The sequence below is a fragment of the Camponotus vicinus genome, unplaced genomic scaffold (genome assembly GCF_025532165.1).
Source record: "Camponotus vicinus isolate PSW18456_S1 unplaced genomic scaffold, iyCamVici1.0 SCAF_13, whole genome shotgun sequence".
Classification (NCBI taxonomy): Eukaryota; Metazoa; Arthropoda; class Insecta; order Hymenoptera; family Formicidae; genus Camponotus; species Camponotus vicinus.
Window position 1 is genome coordinate 14,011,396 of NW_028141949.1, and position 18,860 is coordinate 14,030,255.

Sequence of the window (18,860 nt, forward strand, 5' to 3'; positions counted from 1 at the left end):
CGTGTGACTGGACAAGATAGAGGCAGAAGCACAGACTTCTATATTTTATAGAAACTGCTAATACGGCTTAAGGCCTAAGGTTCATAAATGAAGGAATTGGACAAAATAAGATTTTTGCACCCGCTTCATATAATTTGGTACAAAAATGGCGGCAATCGTGGCTCAGCTGATTAACCAAAAAAACATTAATTCAAATGTAGATTATTTTCGTTTCATGCATAGATTAGATTTGTAAGAATATTGCAGGAATTTTTTTATAAAAAGAACTTAACAAACAATGACAATAATTTTAAATAGTTTGAATAATATAAAAAACTAATGCTAAGTAATTGAATAGATGATTATGTAGAAAAGATGATGCATTTTATACGTGTATATTTTTGTAAATAGAAATAAATATACTATTGAAAAGATGTATATATATATATATATATATATATATATATATATATTTTATAAATAAAAAATATATGTTAATAACAATAATATTCAAAATATATAATTATTTAAATAATAGGTTGTCTATGGGTACTTCTTGATCATTCTTGCTCCAGTTGTTTGAGCAAATAGTTTATTTCATTAATTTATCAGATTTTCTTCTTCATTAATCTTCATAGACTTTGTTTGTAACTTCTGTTGTGCATTTATCTCATCATCCATTTGTACACTTACATTTATAGCAATTAGGACTAATTGAATCCGTTGTTCACTCGTAGATTCTTAGTAGTGACGTTTTCATTGCATCCAAAATTAAAATTAGATAAAATGTCGCAATTTTTGGATTGAATTTTTTTTCTATCCTATAAACAAGAATTGTTGCGTGAAACAATATATATATATTTACGAATAATACAAGAAAATAATTGATGATAATTCCAAAATAAAATAAATTGTTTTGGAATTATTATCAGTTAAATCTAAATCATTTAATATACCTCCGGAATTAATTATTTCGCTTTTGAAAATAGTTGGAATGCCATTGGATTTCAGTTTCCGCCATTCATCTTGTCATCGATTTTTCGAAATGTGAATCATCAAAATGATACTGTAAAAACAAGAGAAAGCATTTTTATAATTTTTTTAATAATATATTCTAATAATTATGCAATTTTTAATCGAGTGAAAATAATATATTTTCACACCTCACATAACCTAGCACTGTGTTGGATTTTTATCACATTTCTCAGCCCATAAATGTTTTCGTTTCTCATCCTGAGGAAATAAAAACATCCGAAAACCATGTTCGATTTTTGCAATTTTTTACAACATGACATCGTAACTTTTTTCTTATGAAAACTCTCATTCTTTTTGGATTTAAATGCACAACGTATATATACGAATGTAAACTGTTCATTATTCGTTCACTTACACAACTAATAGCCATAATACTATGTATAACATAGGCTCGCTGTCTCGAAAATGGTAACCATGCGAAGACCTTTCCTTGTCCAGTTCCTCCATCTATGAGCCCATAGTTCATATGGTAAGATGCGGAACAAAGACAGCCATTTATAGTTGGGCAGAATTTATACCGGATATCGTAACATAATTTCTGTGTATGTATGTGTTCTGTGTACTTTTCCATTTATTTTAATCATTTTTTGATTATTAGATCGGCATTCTGTTCGATTTTATCATAAATACTTTTACGATTTTATTATATATACTTTCAATAGAATTGATATATGGTATTTTCCACATTCCATTTTGCATTTTATACTCGAATTAACAAACCGTTTAATATAATTCCATACCTAAAATTGAAGAATAAAAATTATAAAGATTACAAATGCATTGTTTGAGCATTTTTGCCAGTCTTGCTATTTGTTCGAATTATTATTTAGGTTTAGTTATAAGGATATTGTACATAAAAAGATAAATGATGAAGATATATGAATAAAAAACTATATTTATTCAAGAAAAATTTAGAGTTAATTTTTTTAGCAAATATAGTTTAATATTTGTTTGTTATTTTTTGTCATAATATCATTGATTTGTGTATGTGTATGTGTGTGTGTGCGTGCATATAGGAAAGAAATATACAAAAATAATAGGTTATACAACAATGAAAGCCTTTTTTAATATAAGGAGTGTAAGTCATAACAATGCTTTGAATTGATTCTATTGAATACATAATGTTTTCTTTATATTCCCTCTTTTTTTCTCGAGAAGAACTTCAAAGATAGAAGTAAATTGTAATTTGCATAATGTTTGCGTAACTGCTAATTTCTTAATCATGTTTTTCTTATTTTTCAGAACATCTTGGACACATCTGGAATTAGACAACATAGCGTTCTTGCTTTCTATTTGCGCCCATGAGTAAACATTGTTCAGGCATCTCTTGGCTTGTAGAATTACAGAATCGGATATGGGTGAGGCATTTGACTTGATATATTTTACATCTTCCTCAAAGATTTTCACATTATTGTTGATTGTTCCCAATTCGGTTAGAATACAGGCTTGCATTTTAGTATTATCACTGTCATGACAGTTTAAGAAGAGGTCATCCAATTCCGTTATTAATGTTTCTCCAAACTGTGGAGGCAAGAAATTAAAATGATTAGAATTTAGTCTATGTTACTGTTTCGTTCGGGGCTCCCTCTTTCGCACATGCACGACATATATACATACACAAATATACAATATCATACCTACCATATAAAATACCTGGCATTAATAGAAAGACATACATTGTTAGCCCTATTAAATTATTTAATAAATATTTACGTTAAGTTACACAGGATTTAGGAACGTACCCTTTATAATATATGTCGAAATAAAAATTATTCGTGCTGTGTAACTTAAAGTAAACATTTGCCAATTATGTAAACTTTTTATAAAACTTTTTCAAAAATATGTGTATTGCACATTCATAATATGTGTTGATTTTCTTTTCGAATGCGCAATATTTTGTCGTCTATAATATTTCTATTATAATATTTCTATTATAATTGTCTATTACAATATTTCTATTATAATTGTCTATTATATTTTGTGTTTTTTTGCCGCACGAACATGCATGTACGAAGAAGGAATCGGAGCATTGCTTTATAATCATTATTTAGATAAAAATATTTCAGATAAAAATTATTCAGATAAAATATATGTATGATAACAAGTGAGAATTTACCGAGATGTAAGTACCGACAAACTCGAGATTTTTTTTAGTGGAATTTTTAGCTGAATCTTCGCATTTTGTTGCAGCTTTATATGCAATATCACTGTGTTCGGTTATGGCACAAAAATTAGCATCGTAGCAATGTTGCGCATCTTTACCCTCCGTCTTAGCATTATTCACTTCTCTCTAAAAATGAATAATTTGATACAATAATATGTTTTAATATATTATTAGAATAATCGAATGCAATTATGTACATTTATGAGTTTTATTGAATGTCGCGCTTTGCAATTATCAAATATATCATATATCGCGTTTTACGAAGTAATGATCTTTATTCAATAGATTTATAGAATCCTTGATAACTAGAATTTTGTTTTGACTTATAAAAACGAAACAATATTATAATAAAATTAAAAATTATAGCATTCTCTATTATTTCTTATTATCAATATAATATCCTTTCTTTAGCGCTTATTTCATTATCAATACAATATCAATAAGTTAACAATATCAAAATATTATTTTATCTATATTTTATTATCTTTAATTCGAATTATTACTCACCCGCATCGACTCGAGCACTAGATATACATAATCTTTAAAGTTATCCATTTTATCCCACCATTTTTGTAAGACTGTTCTGTAGGTATCTTCTTCTACTTCTGTACGAACATGTTTAAATTGTTGTATGATATCTTCTACATTGTTTATCGCATTTTGCACTTTAAGCCTTAAATTGTTCAAATCCTTCAATGATGGATAGCGTAGATGATTAAAAGATAAATATTGTATTAATTAGTATATTATTTTAAATAAGTGTAACATTTTTGTCAATTGTTTAAACTTGAATATCTAAATTTAGTTAAGCTTTTATTTTTTAAATGAAGGAATATATTTAAAAAAAATTTAAAAACACGTAGCATGAATAGGTAGATTATTAATCACATTAAAAATGATATATTAAACACTTACATCTACAAAAATGCCGCTTGGTTCCACAATATAATTGGATATTTTAGATATTAATTGTTGATTATTAGGCTTTGAATAAACATTCTACGAAAAAACAAAAAAGATATCATGCATCATTTTTTAAAACAAAGAAAAAAATAACTTACGGATAAAAATATGGCGAAAAGATGTAATGTTATATAAATATTCATGCTTGCTCGCTGATATCACTTGGAAGTGGCTGTTAACCCGATAAATCGACCATTAATTGTGAGAAGTATAATATTAATTGCGTCTTTTTATTACAGATTGATAAAAAATATTTTGACAAGCTTTGAGAGATAGTAAAGGAAGGAGAGGGAATTAAGATAAGCAATTATATTGCTTAATAATATTCAGAATTAGTATCTGATTTCGCAGATACCAAATAAAAAATATATATATATACGTGAAATATTTATGCAAATGTGTATTGGATAGTTGAATTACTTCCATAAATAATAATCTTATTCAATTTTGCAATTATATTTGTTTGAGCACTATGTAATTATAAAATGTTTCTTATTCATTGACACATGAATAAAAGTTTGTCATAACGAAATATCAGCATAATTTGTTTATCAAAATGTCTTTTTATCTCCCTCTGTATCACATTTTAATGAACTACCGATAATACTTACTTACATAAGTAGCATGAATAAGTAAATACCTTTAATTATAGATCTTAGTCATAGATTATTAATCAATAGATTAGATAGTTGAATTTCACGAAAGAGATAGCGCATATATTAAAATCTATAAAGATAAGCTGTAACTTATCCTAATTTCATCTTGCGTGAAATGAATAATAAAGATTAATCGCAAGCGATATAAAGAATCATATCGACACAAATAATTCTCATTTTATAATTATATTTTATTTCTTTCTCTTATTACATAAAATCTATCTTTTATAATATTACTTTTATACTATTATTCTTATATAAGTTATTTCGTTTAAATTTCGTTTAAAATAGAGAATGTACATAATCAGAACGATGCTTTTTTTTAATTAACAGTCTAAAATATATTTCCTTTCAAAAGTAATTATAACCAAACGTATTAGTTACGGTTGAAAATACGGAGTATAGTTGAAAATAGTCTCTTAAAAATCTTATAATTTTACTGTCGTAGATTTTATTGGAGCTTTTGTCGTAACTTTTCTCGTAGTTAAACTTTCAGTTACCTCGCCCTCAATGCACTGAGTGAGTCTCATTATAATTGTGGTGCCCGCCGAATATGCGAATGAATAAGCCTTTTTCAGGCAATTGGTGGCTCGTAGAATAATATTGTCGGACAAATGTACGATAGTATTCCCAGCACTATTAGTATCGGTAATTAAAGTCTTTATGTCATTTTTTGTATCCGCCAACTCAGATACGATGCAACCCCGCTTCTTTGAATCATCAATATCGTGGCAATCGAGGAAAATACCGTCCAATTCTGATGACAGCTCATTTCCAGTCTATGAAGAAGAAGTTAACATGATTAGAATCTTAGTTCAATATTAATTATTCAAAACATGCAAGATCGATTTTGATTGTAATATGCAATAATAATTGTGAAAACATACCGAAATGAGATTGTCGAGAAAGCCAAGATTGGTCTTAATCGAATTTGAAGCAATATCAATACATTTCTTAGCATCTTCATTTACTACTTTTTCATTTTCTTCAATGCCATCAATAGCCTCCTTGTAACATGACTCTACATTCCTGCCCTTAGCAGCGTCTACTATTTTCTAAAAGTAAATAAACAAATGACATAGCGAATTAACTAATGTATATTTACGTGTTTATTTATTTTATTCAATATCGATTTAGTAGATTCACATATTTTTTCAATAAACTTGAGCTCGATTTTGAAGAATATTAAGATACTAAAGAATATTATTTAAATAATAAAATTTTACATTATAGTTACGTTTCATTTTTTAATATAAAAACATTTTATGATTTTAACATAATGTCGTAATAATATTGTTATCCCTGATAACAAACACGCATTATTTTGACGATTTTATTGATTTGTTAACATTTGACGTGTGGAACATGATCATTTAAATTTCTGTACACAAATTGGTATTATTATGCATAATTGACTTTATGATTTCTTCTTTTACAGATTTTTATAAAAACATTCAAATATGTTAAAATATAAAAATAAATTAAAATATGTTAATGGATGTATTCTGTTTAAAAAATAAAATATTAGTCTATAACCAATATCATTATTATAATTTAATTTAATTATATGATTACATGATTTGTGTGAGATTAAAAAATTGTATTAAGAAATTGCATGAATTATACATAAATTATAGTTTCTTGTATTATAAAAAAAATTTGGTTTTACCTAATATATACATTTTTTTAGAAATCTCAATAATCAAGACAAATTTATCAAAAGATTTGTGTTTACCTTTAACAATTTATTAAGTGAATAATAATTATTATAAACTATCATAAAAATGCTACATTACTCGATTACAAATTAATTAAATGATTACCCCGATCTCTATGAGCAATTGATTTTTGTATGATCTGTAACTGTCCTGTTCTTCGTCCCATTTGTCTGTAACTTTTCTGTTAGTATCTTCTTCGGCCTGGTTACGACGAAGGTAAAGTTGATGTATAATATCCTCTACGTTCCATTTTGCATCTCTTACTTCAGTTCTCAAATCTTCAAAATCGTCCAGAGGTTGTATTGAATTAGCATCAACCTAAGATCGACAGATAAACACAATAATAAGTATTTTGAGCAAATGCATATTTTTGCAATTTTTTTATTAATTCGTTGAATTAATTGTTGTAGAATTAATGTTTGTACATTTTTCGATAAGATTATTATACTAGGTTTTAAAACCAGAATTTTAAATATTCAATAATTTCAAAAAAAAAGAGAAAGAAAGAAAGATAAAGAATGAAAGAGGAAATGAAGAAATACACTTAAGGTTTTTCTTTAACAAATGTTTTAGTTTTATCATTTTTCTTCACAATAATTTAAATTTCCGATATTAAATCTTTATAAGTATGTTTGACATATTTTGTCAAAAAATAAAATCTAAAAATGTTATATAAAAATGTTATATTTTTAATTTTTTACAGAGAACTTACGGTCCAAAGTGCAGCCAAAAAACATAATGCTACGGTGAATCTCATGTTTGCTATTGATATTTGGACGTCGCTTGATTTCATACCAAAATTCGGATGACTGACAAGTAATATTAGTTACATCGTTTTATATATACAATGTCTTTTAATCAAATGTCAATAATGATTATTCTGATAACGAGATAATGAATGCATTGAGATAATGAATACAGAGAATTATTCTAATATTTACGCAATAACGTATTTTATTGCTCTTTATCGACTTTGATCCTACTCTATCAGAATTTTTGATGCATGAGCCACTTTATTTTAACTAATTTACTTTTATTCCAAATAAATTGCGATAATTTCTCAAAAATAATGATGACTTTTAATTTCTAGACTAATATAATTAATTTTATATAACAATCGTAAGTATATTTAATCCTTTAATCCTAACCGAGATTCTTTATCGAGCACTTCACTTTAATTTATCTTTATTGTAAATAAGTCATGATAATTTCGCGAAAGAATTAATGACACATATGAAATTTCTAGAATTATTAAATTAATGCTGTCATATTTATATAATTTCTATTTCTTTCTTTTATTAAATTAATGCTATTATATTTATGACAAAATAACGATATAAACAAATAATTATTCTATTCAAGCTCTAAATCGAATGTCAAAAAGTAAACAGCTATATTTCAAAATTTACAAATATTTCTCTTTCATAGAAAATTTATCGCATAACATAGATTCTCTCAAATAACAGAAAAAAAGAAGAGAGAAATAAAAGGAAACAGAAAGAAAGCAGCAGAAAAAAGAAGAACATGGACATGCACATTGTTTAGATATGTAAATGTTCGGTAGACATCTTAAATATTTTTTTCTAAATCGGCAGATTCTGCGTTTCATACAAATTAATTAAATTACTACGAAATACAGCATTATAGTCTGCATATCGATTGTGAAACGTTTTATATAACTTCATATTATTATCTAAATTTTTTTTAACATGTCATACAATGACGCACCGTTAAATTCCTTTTCTAGACGCGATTGTGATCAATATCGGAAAATTGTTTGCTATAATAATAAGCATATTTAACTTTTATAAATAATATGCAACTATCTATACATCGCGATAAAAGTTCTTGAAACGCATTACTTCGCGGAATTTATTCATTTAATCAAGTAACGGAAATCCGAAATAATAAATTATTGTTCTGTTGCGAAATCAATCTTTAGCAAAGCATTATTTCTTAAATGATATTTCAAATCATATATAATTTGATCGCGATTTATCATTCTATTTTCTTAAAAAAAATAACTAGTATATTGAAACAGTTTTACCAGTTACTGATACAAAAACTGGTTAATTGACCAAAATATTGATCAATTAGTAAAAAGATCAGTCAAAAATAATCAGTTAATATACTGATTATTGTAAGAACGCGCAATAAAACAATCGAATCACAAATCTAAGTAATTAACATAATAAAAGGCTTCGTGATGCATTAATTAATTAATCGACATAATCTCTAAAAATACTTCTATACGTTAATATTCGCATTTGTATGTATTAAAGTACGTAAAATATTTCGAAATGACGAACGGACAATAACACACGGTATTCGGCCTTGACGGCATAAACAATGTTTACATGCCATAGCCTTGGTCTCATTCGCAATCACAATACTCGAGCAATAAGATAGTGATGTGAAATATTTTGTACATAATATAATTGAATTAACGATTAAAATATATCATGATTTCTTCAATTACATTAATCTTATTAATGCGAGTTAATATATGTACATATATTATACATAAAAATCAACAATAAAAATTTACTCAACGAATAGTATTGAATTTGGCCTCGTATAAATATCGAACAAATCATACTTCTCTCGTGTTCTATCCCTTACAATATAATAAAGTGTGTTTCTCATATAATTATTCCGCGATCGGGAATGCCGTGAAAGTGTCTCGCGATCGTTCCATGTATGATTAATTATTATTAATCGTATTTTCGGGAGTAAGTGTGAGTGCTACGAAGAAATATCAAAGGACGAACAAGGGAGGAAAAGGAGAAGAAAAAGCATTAGGCAACATATGCAGTAACAAAATTGCGCGGTAAGTGATTTATAAATTTTTTATGTAATTATATATAATGCGATAGATTTCGCGTGTGCATATTTCGCGTAATTTTTCTATTTAATTTCCCTCAAGTAAAAATCGTTATAGGAATCTCAAATAATAAATTATGATTTATCACGAAATATTATTTGACTACATTTATTTGTTTAAATAATTGTTTAAATAATTTTAAATAATTAATTTAAACAAGAGAGAAAAAGATTTTTATATAAATCCTATCAAAGTTTCTATTTAAAAAATAAATTTTTAGAATTTCTAAAATATTTCCTATTTACATATATTTGCTATTATTGTACACATCGGATATAAAATTAAATGCGTATAATAATAATTGAATATAATTAAATATAATGAAATCTTAATTATTTTATAAGCACACTTATAATTTTATATTTATGTTACAAACAATGTAAAACTTGATAAATTGTTTAGTAAATAATCAATTTTAATCAATAAATTAAAATGGTTACATAACTTAATATTTCGCGTTAATGTATATTTTATAATATATAAAATATTTCGGCAACGAATTATCGATAACACGGTGTTCGACTTTGGCAATATAAAATATAAACAGTAGCGCGCTATACGTTACCGCTTTGTCATCATTCGCACGGTGACTCTCGAGTAATAAAGTAGTGGTGAGAAACGCTTAGTATATTGTAATTTTTTTACTAAACACGATTACGATTAGTATCGCAACATAATTTGCTTTAAATATTAATAAAAATTAATTAATTGAAAATTAATTAACAATATGAAACTGTATCGCAACGATAAATCTTTATCGAATCGCAATCCTTCATTACCGCGAATAAAAATTGAAACAGGGGATAAGAGAATAAAAGGAGATAAGAGAATTAATTATGTAATCTTTCGATCATTGATGCTAATTATAATATTTCTTTAACAATATTAGAATTAAATATATTTCGACCAATGCTTTAAATTTTCTCAATCCTTCTTAATTAAATAATATACAATTTAATCGAGAATTGATTAAATTATAGGAATCCAAAATATTAAATAATCACTTCGATCATTGCGATTGTTACAGACAATAATTATTATTTTAATATTTAGAGTCACAAATATATTTCATCCGTGTTACTTTATCGTTCTACTTGACAATCTAAATATAATTTGGATTGTGAGAGAACACGAAGTAAAACAATAGAATTATAGATGCAAATAATTAGCATAACGAAAGGCTCCGTGATAAATTGTTTAATAAATAATCAATTTTAATCAATAAATTGTTTTATAGTATATAAAATATTTCGACAACGAATTATCAATAATATTATGTTCGACTTTGATGACGTAAACAATAGCGTGCTATTGTTTGTACGTTACGGTTTTGCTATCATTTGTTCGATGACATTCGAGCAGTAAAGTAACGATGGGAAATGCTTCGTATGTTAATTAATTGTTTAATAAATAATCGTTTAATTAATCTATAAATTGAAATACTTCTACAATTTAATATTTTCATGTATAACAGTATATGTTATAGTACGTAAAATATTTCAGCAACGAATTATCGATAACACGGTGTTCGACTTTGGCAATATAAACAATAGCGCGCTATTGTTAATATGTTACGGCTTTATTATCATTCGCACGGTGACACTCGAGCGATAAAGTAGTGGTGCGAAACGCTTCGCATATTGTCGAATTTTTTTTCTAAACACGATTACGATTAGTATCAGAACATAATTTGATATAATTACTAATAATTAAAAATTAATTAACTTATGATACACGACATGAAAATGTATCGCAACGATAAATATTTATTGAATTGCAATCATTAATTACTGCGAATAAAAATTGAAAAAGGGGATACATAAAAGGGGATAAAAAAATTAATTTTATTATGATCTTTCGATTATTGATGCTTATTATAATAATTTCCCTAACGATACTTATTAGAATTAAATAAATTTCGACCAATGCTTTAAATTTTCTTAATCGGCAATCACTCGTAGAATATTTCAACAACGAATTATAACAATAACATAGTATAAGTCGATCTTGGCGATATAAAGAGTATCGCAGTAATGTTTCTGATTTACGATCATTCGCACAGTAACCTTGAGCAGTAAAGTAGTGACGTTTCATATATTATCAAATTCTTTCTTTACATAGTCAACCTTGGCGATATAAACAGTATCGTGGTAATGTCTTTGACTTACGGTCATTCACACAGTAACCTTGAGCAATAAAGTAGTGACGTTTCATATATTATCAAATTCTTTCTTTACATAGTCAATCTTAGCAATATAAACAGTACCGCGGTAGTGTTTCTGACTTACGATCATTCGCTCAGTGGCTCTTGAGCAGTGAAGTAGTGATGTGAGACGTTTCATATATTATCAAATTCTTTCTCTAAACACAATTGCAAGTGCAACGAGGAACTTTTCGTGAATGAATGTAAGTGCAACGAGAAATTCAAATGAGTGCAACGAGGATTGGAGTGCCACGAGGAAAAAGTGAAAAAAACAAAAGAAAAAAAGAAGGTCTTGGAAGTGGATGGATCAATAAGATATGATGTAAGTCATTAATATTTTAATTATTTATCACATTCATTATTTATCATATTGTTACGTCCCCGCGTCCCATCCCTCTGGATGTATTCGCCACCTGTTGAATTCTTTCGGCGGGAAGTACGTCGACGGAAGAAGATCATTTCCGCGCGCGTTGTCAAGATGTTGTTATAAACAACGACTGTCAGAGAGTCTGAGCTCAGCTGTCAAGCTGTGCCGACACGTCTATCTGTGATCCGTTTTACGATTATTCTGAATTCTTGTATGTTACTCGTGGTTTATTTAAGTTCTTATCCTTAAACCGCGTTATTATTTACTGCGCGAACGTCAGCGTGCCGATCGATTGTGTCGCGCGCGTTCGATATATATCGTTCCGCGAACGCAACAACATATAAATTATTTATCAATAGTATATATTGTTATATAACAACGATGGTGAGCTGAGTCGAAGAATAGCTGTCAAGCTATCCGGACGCGTTTTACATTACGGGTCGTTATCGCGAGATTTCCCTTGTTATTATTTGTTGTTTGTGTATTCTGTGTTTCTAATTAAAGTTCTTAATTTCCGTTAAGAGTGTCTTATCTTACGCGGTCCGCGAGTACCCCATCGTGTTGAACGCGCTTCGATATCTCGAAGTCGCCGCCGCGGACGTAACAATATTCAAAATATACATATTTCTCGTTTTGTTTTATTTCTTTAATTGTGATTCAATAGTGATTTTAAATTGTGTAACATATATAATACATATACTTATAAAAAATATTCCATTTTATTTTAAAATAATTAAAACGTTTATAAAATGTTTATTAATTAATATTTTCAGATACTTCTTATATTTTAAAAAATATTTCATGTTAATATATTTATTTAAATACTTCATATATAAAAAAATAGAAATTTTTTATTTGTCACATTTTTAAAAGTTTATATTTAAGAAATATAAATAATTTTGTAATTACGCAATTTATAACAAAATTAATTGGGCGCAATAATTAGTTTTAAAATCAATTATTTTGAACATTGCTTTATATAATAGATTTTCTCATATCTTTTATATTTTTATTTATCGTTTATATTTGCGAATTTAAATTTATGTACTATATTACAAAATAAATTTTAAATTATGTATTATATTATATATAAAATTATATATAATATAACCCTCCCATGGGGTACACCTTGTCGCGGTGGGAGGGCTTAGTACTTGGATGGTGCCTTGAGGTTTACCTTAAATTTTTCTATTTATGATAAATCTTAAGGTGCCTGAATGGGAAGCTAAGTACCCTTTCGCGTCGTCGGTGCTGTCAACGTGCCGCGGACGGCAAGCGCTTCGTTACCGTGTTTTCGCGTTGTAGTATTCTCGCGTCGTCGCGTTTTCGCGGAACTTTTGGACTTTTTCATATAAAATCCCAATTTCATTTATTGTCACGAGTCTCTACTTCCGATGCCAATTAACTGGGATGTTCGGGTTTGCACACGTTGCTCTGCAACGTACACTCGCGCTTCGTGCTTCGTCAAGTGATTCGGCCCGAATTGATTAGAACTCAATCGATTGCTCGGAATGGTCGTCAATGGGTCTCTTCTCTTTGCTCGTCTACAGCCACACGCACTGCGTGTGTTAACTCTGTCGAGGAGTCGAGTGGATTCCCCTAGGCACGATTTTCGCTCGGTAAAAGGGGTTGCCTCCCCATTTTCTAAATTGCTGAATGTTAGCATTTAAAAAATGTGGGTATCCTCTTCTTTTGCCGTCTACTAGCCTGGTGTAGCATATAGCAACCGCGAGAGGCATAATATGTCCGGGCGGAGCACCTGAAATCGTGCTTAGCGGGTCCAGGTTCGATACGAGATAGGATAATTATGCGCGAAAAAGAGTTGGTGAACTTCATTTTCCTCTATTTCCGTCAATCGTTTCGTCTTCTTTCCGGTTTGGACTTAATCCTTGCTCGTTGTATCGTTGCGTTCCCGACCTATTGGCTCGAAGCTGATTGTCGTAAGTGAAATGGGATTTTCACTCGTACCGAAACCGGAAGTGCCGTCTAAAGTATATACATATTAAGTATATACATCGCGCGATCAAATATAAAATTTTTAATCGCATCGAAATAGTGCGGAAATCGTTAAGTATCGCGCGTAAAATAGCGAAAATAGCGATATAAAAATATCGCTCGTGAGTGCGGGAGTGCCGTTGAAAGTATCGCGCGTCAACAACATGAGAGGAGGAGGAGGCCTGGGAGAGGCATCAGGCACCTGTGAAGCAACTTTATGGTAAATAAATTATCGCTTATATATAATTATTTATTAATTGCGTACGCGCGATTTAAATTAAGTAATTAATCGTGTAATTTGATTTTTTATGTACATGACTTAAACAAGAGAAAAAGAGAGAAATTTTTACATAAAAACTGTAATTTAAAAGTTTCTACGTTCGAATAGCTTTTAATAGAATTCTTAAATTATTACTTATTAGTAGAAATTTTTTCAAAATTTATAAAATTGTTTATCTGCTTATTATTTATGTGCGTCGGATATAAAATTAAATGTATATAATAATAATTTTTTGACCGTGACTACAATTTGAATCTTCTTTGTATGTTACAGACCAACAAACTATTGTGAGAGGAGGAGGAGGCCTGGGAGAGGCATCTTGCATCGGCGAAGCAACCTGATGGTGAATATTTATTACTAGTATATCAATTGTTATAAATTATACGCATAATAATTCGTTCTTATAATTTAAAGGAATTAAAGAGAAAATTAGAGAGAAAGATTTTTAAATATAAAAATTTCTATTTAAAAAATAATTTCAAAATTTATAAAATCTTCCCATACGTGTTTATATCTGCTTATTATTTTACACACCGGATATGAAATTCTGCAACAATAATAATTTTTTGAAATATTGATTGTATTTTGAGCTTTGTTATAAATGAATTTTATTTTTGTATGTTACAGACGTAGTTTTAACGACAACGTAGTTTCGATAACGACAACTCCGCTGCTGCACATCAATGCCACGGTGAGTGACAAAAACTTTTATTTAATTTTAAGGTAACGGTAGAGATTGTAGATAAATCCGTTGCCTTAAAATGGATGAGCTAGAATAGATTAAATAACTTTTAATAAATTCGTTCGAAATGTATTGCATTCATCGCGAAAATATATTGCAGTATTTTAATTATAAAGAAAGAAGATCGAGAAAAGATTATTTTTGTATAAATTTTATCTAATTTATTGAAAAGAACATTAAAAATTTTATCAATTACATCTGATGCTAATTTATTCTTATAATGCGTATTTATCTTATTCACTTATCTTATTCTAATTTCTTATAGCTCATCCATTATAGAATTTGTTGTAGATATTGTTTTTAAACTTAATGTAAAGCCAAATGATTAATTAATGAAATAACTTGTAATATGATAAGTGTTATACACATATTAATTTTATATTTTATTATAAATTATGCATTACTATAAAAATTTATTAATTATATATATTATTATAATATCAATCAATTTTTATTGATAATCTGCACAGAAAATTTTTATATTATAAAAATTTTATATATTATATATTATAGGCTGCTAACAGCCAAAGTCAGGATAACCATTTACAATTGGGCAGGATACATATACAGATTAGATTAATATATACATATTGTGTCATTTCATATTGCCGGCATTTATTAAAATAAATATCAACTGCAACGAGATAAAAATAAATATAAGCAGTTATAAAATATTAAAATATAGTATTAAAATAAATATACAAGCAATAATTATATAAATTACAATTGCATCTTTCGAGAGTGATAGTGTTATGTTAAATTCTGTGATACACGGCATAAATTCTGCCCAATTATAAACGGTTGCTCTTGTTTTATATTTTACCATATGAAATATGGCCGTGTTAGCAGTCTAATACAATATATAGAAATTTGTAATTTGGCTTTATTTCAGTTTAAAAAATGAAATTGAATTGATTTTTAAAAATGCTTTAAAAATAAAATCTAAATTATTAAAATTTTTTTTTTCAGGAAAATTAAGAAAATTGTACATAATTATTAGTGTTTAAGAAATATCATGAATACATTCTTATGCAAATTATACCAAAAATTACATAATAATAATACACGAAAAATTATCCAAAGTATACGTATAATGATTATATAATAGTAATTCATTAAATTAACATATTGGATTCTATAGTATATATTTTTGAAATATTCATAAAAGAGTAACTGTTTGTATTTTCATATCAAAGAGTCATTAATAAATTCGAAATCTACTTATAAATTCCATATCGCGCGGAACTGAATATTCATGAAATAAATTATGATTACGAAAATACTGTGCTTTTTCCGCGTTCTTTTCGCGTTCTTTTCGCGTTTTTAGACGAGATTGCCATTTTAATAAAGAATCTTATTGCCGTCCCTCTCAAATAATATTCTCAAATATTGCTAATTAAAAGTAAAAAAATATCGAATAAGAGTATAAAGAGTCGATGTTAAGTTAGCGATTAAGTATTAACTTCACAAAATTTAACGATTGCTTTCGATGTTATGAAGTTGCGAGTCAATTATTATACGGATTTAATGATTTACTTTCAATTCGATTTATATATTTACGAATTTCGTATCCGAAATAAATATTCGCAAAATTAATAAATTACGGAAATATATCATATTTATTTCCGCATTCTTTCCCTATTCTTAGACGAAATTGCCATTTTAATAAAGGATCTTACCGCTGTTCCTCTCTCGTGAAATAATATTCCTGAATACTGCGCTAATTAAATATAAAAAAATATGGAATAAGAGTGTGAAAATTCGATGTGTTAAGTCAACGATTAAATATTAGCTTTATAAAATTAAACGATCACCTTCGATGTTATAGAATCGCGAGTTAATTATTATCAATTTAATAATTTGTTTCTTCGGTCATATTTGTGTATTTACGAATTTCGTATCGGAAAATATTTATAAATAAATTAATAAATTATGGTTGCGAAAACACCGTGTTTCTCCCGCGTTCTTTTCGCGTTCTTATACGAGATTATTATTTTAATAAAAGAGTTATCGTTGTTCCTTTCGTTAGATAAACGTTAATGAAAGTTGCGTGGCTCGTACCGCCGAGGAGTCGAAACGATTTTCATCATGGAGAATTATTTCTCATCGGTTCTTGTAAGATCCATTCGCGACGTCTAGTTCGGTGCCCTGTTGAAAATTGGGAATTTTTATTGTAAGAATGGAACTAATCCCAGGTTTTCCTGGCAATTTCCGACAGCAATGATTTCGGTAGTCATTCAACGACGAACGCCATGCGCTTCTTTAAAGTCGAATTAATTTAAATAATATATATTTAGATGTGAGAGAAATGCATCTATTATTTTCTTCGTTAAAAATGTTCTGTCATTATTAGGATTGGAATTATTATTGTCTAATGCCAGAAAGGTTTAATAGTAGGTTAAATATGGATATAGCATTGTGTATAAATTTCTATTTTTCAAGTAATTTCTTATTATAATTAGTTTCTATTAACTTTTTGGATAAAAATGATTACAAACGAATATATTTTATTAATTATTAAGTAATTATCTCATTTGAAAAATTATTTCTAGGTACTGGGGATATTAATATTAGTTTTTAGTTTCTTTTGAGAAACTATTTGCAGGTATTGGACATCGCCATTTTAGAATATTAGTTTTTAGGTATATACCATTTTATATATATGTATAATAAAATACATGCACAAATTAACGTATCCAAAATATTTTTATAATTTTTATTAATATGATATATTATATATACGCGAAATTATATATGAATGTTACATAAAATGTGCGAATACTTAAAAATTTAGAGACGAATCGAATGGGTACTCCTATATCAGTAAGATTGATTAAAAGAAAAAAAATGATTAATTTAAACGTTATAAGAATAAGGAATCTAGAAAATCTAGAAAATCTAGAAGATTAATCTAGAATTAATTATATATTTAAAATTATTTTATTTATTTTATTTTGCACACTACTCGAATTGAAATTTTTTAAATTTTGCTGTTATCGGGTTCGATTCGTCTCGCGCGCGCAAACGGTACCCCAAATTATGTGTTCGCACATTTAACACAAACTCCAATAATGCATGTATTTTATTATTTATAAATATAATCGTTCGTAATCACATTTCTATAAAAAAAATCGTTATATCCATTTATTTTTCAATGAAGAAATATATTTCTTAACAATGTGAGAACATGTTTTCTGACGTGAATATCAATTTCGTGAATTGAAGATAATGACGAGGGATAATTGTCGTTGATTTATTACTAAAATCATTGCTATGGGAATAGTCCGGAAGATCCGGGATTCGTTCCCTCCTACAGTGAAGTTCCCGACGTTCAATGGATCACTTAACTTTTCTTTGTAGATTGATCTTGCGAAGTCTGATGTAGAAACAAGATGTTAATCGTTCTCCATTTTTAAGATCGCTCCTCTTTTTATCGGATATTACCGGTATGTCACTCGCGTATCCGCATTTGAATATTTTGAATATTATCGATTTATTTATTCATCGTGTTTTATCGCGAATTTTAAATCGCGATTTATCTTATAAAAATTCGCAAATATATCGGTCGGCGAATTGTATATTCGCAAACATTACAGACCTCAAATGTTTGTCGAAAAATCTTCGATTTTCTATATTTACGTGACAATAATTATATCGCGCTCGTGTCTATTGAGAGCTTCGATTATTATATTATAAAAATTATACATATCGCAATCGGAGGATATTCCGAATATTATCGATTTATTTAATCGTCGCGTTTTCTCGGGAATTTTAAATCACGATTTATCTTATAATTTAACGTTATCTTATAATTTAATCGTTGACTTATACATCGAAGCTTTGTCTCTCTTTCCATGTCTTTGAATATTGTCTT

General features: G+C 27.9%; 2 protein-coding genes and 1 long non-coding RNA gene across 3 annotated transcripts; all 3 read right to left on the bottom strand.

Annotated features, from left to right (window-relative positions):
* Nucleotides 1-427: 427 nt before the first annotated feature.
* LOC145963700 (uncharacterized) lies at nt 428-1,357 on the bottom strand. Its single transcript, XR_014436234.1, has 3 exons — nt 1,143-1,357; nt 936-1,045; nt 428-800 (listed from the first exon to the last, which is right to left on the bottom strand). It is a non-coding gene; the product is annotated as an uncharacterized LOC145963700 (long non-coding RNA).
* Nucleotides 1,358-1,968: 611 nt separating this feature from the next.
* On the bottom strand, nt 1,969-4,347 carry LOC145963701 (uncharacterized). Its single transcript, XM_083085832.1, has 5 exons — nt 4,240-4,347; nt 4,094-4,177; nt 3,686-3,868; nt 3,131-3,304; nt 1,969-2,535 (listed from the first exon to the last, which is right to left on the bottom strand). The coding sequence occupies exons 1-5, from the start codon at nt 4,282-4,284 to the stop codon at nt 2,122-2,124; spliced, it is 900 nt and encodes a 299-aa protein (XP_082941958.1). The 5' UTR covers nt 4,285-4,347; the 3' UTR covers nt 1,969-2,121.
* Nucleotides 4,348-4,967: 620 nt separating this feature from the next.
* On the bottom strand, nt 4,968-7,323 carry LOC145963820 (uncharacterized). Its single transcript, XM_083086074.1, has 4 exons — nt 7,228-7,323; nt 6,621-6,833; nt 5,685-5,852; nt 4,968-5,576 (listed from the first exon to the last, which is right to left on the bottom strand). Exons 1-4 carry the CDS (start codon nt 7,306-7,308, stop codon nt 5,226-5,228), a joined length of 813 nt encoding a protein of 270 aa, XP_082942200.1. The 5' UTR covers nt 7,309-7,323; the 3' UTR covers nt 4,968-5,225.
* Nucleotides 7,324-18,860: the final 11,537 nt, after the last annotated feature.

What these genes read in the sequence shown, in the direction of transcription:
- LOC145963701 (XM_083085832.1), bottom strand. Translation starts at nt 4,284, where the DNA reads ATGAATATTTATATAACATTACATCTTTTCGCCATATTTTTATCC. An exon ending in TTTTCGCCATATTTTTATCC is followed by an intron (nt 4,178 to 4,239) that starts GTAAGTTATTTT and finishes GTTTTTTCGTAG; the next exon opens with AATGTTTATTCAAAGCCTAA. An exon ending in CAAGCGGCATTTTTGTAGAT is followed by an intron (nt 3,869 to 4,093) that starts GTAAGTGTTTAA and finishes CCATCATTGAAG; the next exon opens with GATTTGAACAATTTAAGGCT.
- LOC145963820 (XM_083086074.1), bottom strand. Translation starts at nt 7,308, where the DNA reads ATGAAATCAAGCGACGTCCAAATATCAATAGCAAACATGAGATTCACC. An exon ending in TTTTGGCTGCACTTTGGACC is followed by an intron (nt 6,834 to 7,227) that starts GTAAGTTCTCTG and finishes TGTCGATCTTAG; the next exon opens with GTTGATGCTAATTCAATACA. An exon ending in TTCTCGACAATCTCATTTCG is followed by an intron (nt 5,577 to 5,684) that starts GTATGTTTTCAC and finishes TCTTCTTCATAG; the next exon opens with ACTGGAAATGAGCTGTCATC.